Source organism: Trachymyrmex septentrionalis, unplaced genomic scaffold (assembly GCF_001594115.1).
Source record: "Trachymyrmex septentrionalis isolate Tsep2-gDNA-1 unplaced genomic scaffold, Tsep1.0 scaffold83, whole genome shotgun sequence".
Lineage (NCBI taxonomy): Eukaryota > Metazoa > Arthropoda > Insecta > Hymenoptera > Formicidae > Trachymyrmex > Trachymyrmex septentrionalis.
The window spans coordinates 601114-606191 of NW_017306018.1; the positions used below are offsets into that span (position 1 = coordinate 601114).

Here is a 5078-nt window from a genome sequence, read left to right on the forward strand (position 1 = left end):
ATATATATATAGAATAAAAATAAAAAATTGAAAATTCTATAAAATTGTTTTTTAATGATGCTTAAACAAGAAACGTTCTGTTTTAAACTCAACTCGTAAATAGGTATTATTTTTCCTGTTTTATCTATATATAATTGCTGTTTTATGATATATCAATACAGAAACAGAATTTAAATAATATATTAATCCCAAATCAAATTGTTTCACACATTTTATTACAATATATTGTTATTAAAGAGGCAATTTTTTCAATTAGCTATTTAAGAAAAAACGATAATTTCATAGAATTTTTTGCATCCTGTATCTCTCTGAAACAAGATCTTCAAGATTATTATATGTTCGTGTAAATTTTTCTTTACAAGTGACGTCAAAAATTAATTTCTAAAATATTAGATAGAGCTTAACATGTACGATGTACATCATAATGAAAAGTTTATAATTTAGTATAAAAAACATAAAAAATGTTTCATGTGCATATTATATATCTAAATCGGGTTTCTGAATAATATCCAAATCAATTGTTACAAATTATTGTTCAAATATTTAAAGAATTTATGCTTTATTCAGAAATAAGAAATTTATATCTTGTCATATATCATATTCACAACATTTTTAGAAATTTATATTTCTAAATAAACGCAATAGTTATATTGATCTTCTCAATAATATATGAAATTTATAGATTATATACATATAAAATAAATAATAAGCAGAATCTATACAATGCTCTTAAATCCTTTAACAAATATTATATCAAGGAAGTAACATTTCCAAAAGGATAAAATATTAGCAATATCTAGAATTAATTTATACTATCACTCACAAATATAATATTTGCTCATCCTATCTTTCTTAATTAAATAAAGAATTTCAATAATTCTTCTTTCCTAATTTCAATAATTTCTTTTTCCTAATTTTCTAAATTAGGAAAAATTAGTTAGACTTAATAATAATAATGTTTAACTCAAAATTTTACTTTATATATATTGCTCCTTTATTTAAAAAATGACAATTCAAAATATTGAGCTTTCCAGAAAAAAAACCTATTTTTTAACTCGACAAAAATTATTAACCAATCAAGTAATCACGCATAAATGAAAAAGGCCACATTCGATCAAGATGGTTCTTCGTGTCTAATCATATTTCTTTTGTGAATTTATACAATTTCCAGTTCAAGCTAACTATGCCCTTATTATTTGGCAGTCTAACACATCTTTAAACTGTGAAGCCGGAATAGTAATATCACAATTTAATAATTTTGATGCTTATATAAGAATCTTGATCTTAAAAGAATCTTAATATAAAATCTGTAAATAATTTAATTGCGAAAAATATTACCTCGGACGAGGATCAAACCCAGATCTTTTGCATTCCGTGCGAACATCATCATCGTTAGATCACCGAAGCTTCAGTAACATTCTTCGCAAACAAATAATATCGGAAAAAAAGAAATATTTTCAAATGTCATTTTTTGTCATTTTTGTGTTCCACAATTCTTTATAAAAAATGAACTATTTTTAAATTGTGGTAATTTTAACAATGTTTTAATGAATTTAATTTACTTTTAATAACTAATAGAGTAATGCTTATTTAATTTATTCATGTTAATAACTCAAAAATTACACTTTTTGAGTTGTGTCACTTTCGAAGCAAGGAAGCAATAAGAATATAGAATAATTAGAACGGAATTTAAATATTTAAAAGAGATTTATATAAAAATCAAGATAGGCAAATACTTTTAAGCGATAGTGTATAGCTTTGTTTATTATAAAAGTGCAGCTGCAAACCTGTAATGTATAAACCCTGGTGAGACCTAATGATTTCTCGATACCATCCGGCAGATAAGGATCGTAAAAGATGACGGTGAAGCCAAAAGCTTTGGCACGCAACGCAACTGCGGAACCAATCCTACCGAGACCGACAATACCCAGTGTGTCGCCCCGTATCCTTGCACAACCAGTCGCTGCTTCTCTCACCTAAAATACACGCGTCAACGAAATGCACGGAAAAATTCAGATCATACAGAAAATTACAAAACTATTTTAAATAATATTAATGTATTTCCAACAATATAATAGAAATATAAAGATAACAGTATATTTAATAGCATGTGCGTAGCCAAATACGGAGGAGTATATTATTTCTGTCACATAAACAGTAACTTTTTATCAATTTTTTGTTAATGAATTTTTGGATATTTTAAAATTTAGAATGTCTCCCTCTTATTATTGATTTTGATTAGAGAAAATTGGGAAAATTTTTGTAAAATTATAACTATTATAAGCACAGTACTATAAAATTATAACTATTGTAACCACTTGATGTTAAAGACAAGTATATATAATTTTAAATGATGAAATAAATGTTTCGATATACTAAAAGTTATAGCGTTCTAACGAGTACAATAATATATCATATAACAAAATTATTCTATAAATTATAAAAGTTTTTTCGATTTAAAGTTTTGCGACAACTACCTTTTCAGTTTCCACCTAACAGTATGGCCAACTTCCGACTCTTACATTGATCAGATGACAACATGTTTACACATCAATCGTCTATGTGAGATTTAGAAGTTGGCTACATCACAGGGCCGAAAATAAGAGATAGTGTCGCCCGCAAAATTTTAAACTAAAATAACTTATATAATTTGTAAAATATTTTTTTTTTATTATATATCGATATATCACATATCATATGTCATTTTACTTATTAGAATGAATGCAGCAACTTATATTATATCGAAATGTTTACTTTATCGTGCAACTATACATATCTCTCCGTTCTCTAATATAATAGATGATTTTTCTAAATAATTACTATGTTTACAATAAAGTTTAGTTAGAAGTTCTGTTATAGCAAATCCGAGTAGATGCACTCAGTGCGTATTAAAATCGTACACAAATTAAAAATGTATTTAGTATAAATATAAAAACGGATTAAATCATGAAATCCTCAATACATTTTCTTGTGTTGTTACGTAAAATCTGTATTTTATAATTCAAAATATTTGTATTTCACTTTTATACAGATTAAATCAGTGTACAACAGCTTTAATATACACTAATACGCATTAGTACATCCAATCGAATTCGCTATTAGTTTACAAAATAAAAAGGGGTGACTACTTATATGAAAACACCCTGTATAAGTACCTTATATAAAAAAATTTTTTTCATTTTCTGAAGTTGAGATCACGAGTACTTTATTCCTCATCGAATTTATGTGTAAAATTTCAGGTAAGTTGAGAGAGATCATTTGGAAATATATCCCAAATTAGTACAAAATCGATACTAATAATATCTGCTATTATTTTTTCTTTTTTTCCCCTTGTAATCCTGTTAGCTTTATATTAAATTAATAGGACTATGAGTTTCTTCTAAATGGCATATGATACAAAATTATGTTTTGTAGCACAAATTAGCACAAAATCAGTACTAATTATATCTGCTTTCATTTTTCTATTTTTTGTTTTAATGATTCTGCTAGCTTAATATTATACTAGCAGCGCTATAAGTTTGTTCTAAATGGGATATAATAAAAAATTATATTTTGTAGAACAAATTAACATAAAATGAGCACTAAATAGTTTAATAGATCTTTTTTTGAATCTGCTCGTTTGGTCTGATAGCTTGACAGAAGTATTTTATCTTTACAAGATAAGATCAAATCAATAATCTGTTTAGACAAAAGTTGTTTGACAAAAGTTGTTTAATCTAACAAGGTACAAATAATGATAACGTTAATTTTGGAAAAATCGATTTTCATGATCATGTGAAAATCATATTCACTTTTAAAATATAAAATAAAATTGTATAATTTTTACATAATATAATTCCACTAATTATTTTGCATAATAACAATATTAAGGTAGAGAGAGAAATATTGAAAAATCAACAGTTAACAAAACACTTTATTTTGACACATTTAGAAATAAAATATCTAAAATTATTAATTTTTTGATAAATGCACGCTGATACTTCGATGCACAGAATAACGAAATAAATCAATTGATATAAAAAAAAAAAGTTTTTAAAAAAATCATGCAATTTTCAATATGCATCTTTGAAAAGTAATGTATATTTTCTTTATACTAATATTTTTTCTACCAATTGATTTGTCTCATTATTTTGTGAATAAATTAAATATTAAAGTATAATTATAAAAAAATGAATAATTTACGAGGTATTTCATATTTTATGTCAAAATGTGCCAGAAAATATAAAATATTTTATAAATTATTAAAAACACAACCAATAACGTACAGTCCAGAGATAAGATTCTTATTGTTTAAAAATTATTGATTTTTCGATAACTCTATCTTAATACTTTTATATGCAGAATAATAAAGAAATATTATATAAGAAAATCATACAATGTCAATTTAAAAATGTTCATAACTTTCATATGCCCATAAAAAATTAATTTTCTTAAATTAATTTTACTATTTTTTGTTCCCTATGGAACAAATAATGGTAAAATCAACTTAAAGGTCATACAACTTTTGTCCCAACATATGTTTGATTAAAATTTACTCTGCAAAGATAAAATAAGTGATAGATTAAAATAGAACGCCTTGTACAATAGCTTTTCTAATCTAATTTTTAATATACATACATATAATAACATAATATTCTTAAAAACGAGATTTACCTGTTCTGGTCCTGTGAATTTTTTGCCTTCGCGCACCATATTAGCAAGCCAATAAGTGCGTCGATAAAGATTTAAGATGAGGCAAAGGGTAGTATCAGCCACTTCTTCGACTCCATAGCCAGGCACATTACATACTGCAATGCCAAGCTCACCAGCTGCTTTGACGTCGATGTTGTCTACACCGGAACCAATTCGAACAATGATTCGAAGCGTTTTAAACTTCTCCAAATCTTCCTTTGTCAAAATTATCGTATGCCACATCAGTGCACCCACTGCTTCATTTAATACCTGCGAATACCATTATATTATATTTATTTCCAAACACATTATTTGTATTTTAATAGTTATATATAATAATTTCAAAAAATAAAATATACTAAATAAAAAATATCAAATATAGATAAGAAAAAATATATATATATATA

The 5078-nt window shown here is 25.4% G+C and overlaps 1 protein-coding gene across 2 annotated transcripts in view; it reads right to left on the reverse strand.

The window, feature by feature from the left end:
• LOC108755088 (C-terminal-binding protein) overlaps positions 1 to 5078 on the reverse strand; it is a 54238-nt gene that overhangs the window by 17407 nt on the left and 31753 nt on the right. For both annotated transcript variants that reach the window (XM_018497878.1, XM_018497879.1), the window contains exons 3-4: positions 4654 to 4941; positions 1788 to 1976 (exon numbers count right to left, since the gene is read on the reverse strand). In XM_018497878.1, the coding sequence (XP_018353380.1) occupies positions 1788 to 1976; positions 4654 to 4941 (477 nt within the window). The remainder of the gene's footprint in view (positions 1 to 1787; positions 1977 to 4653; positions 4942 to 5078) is intronic.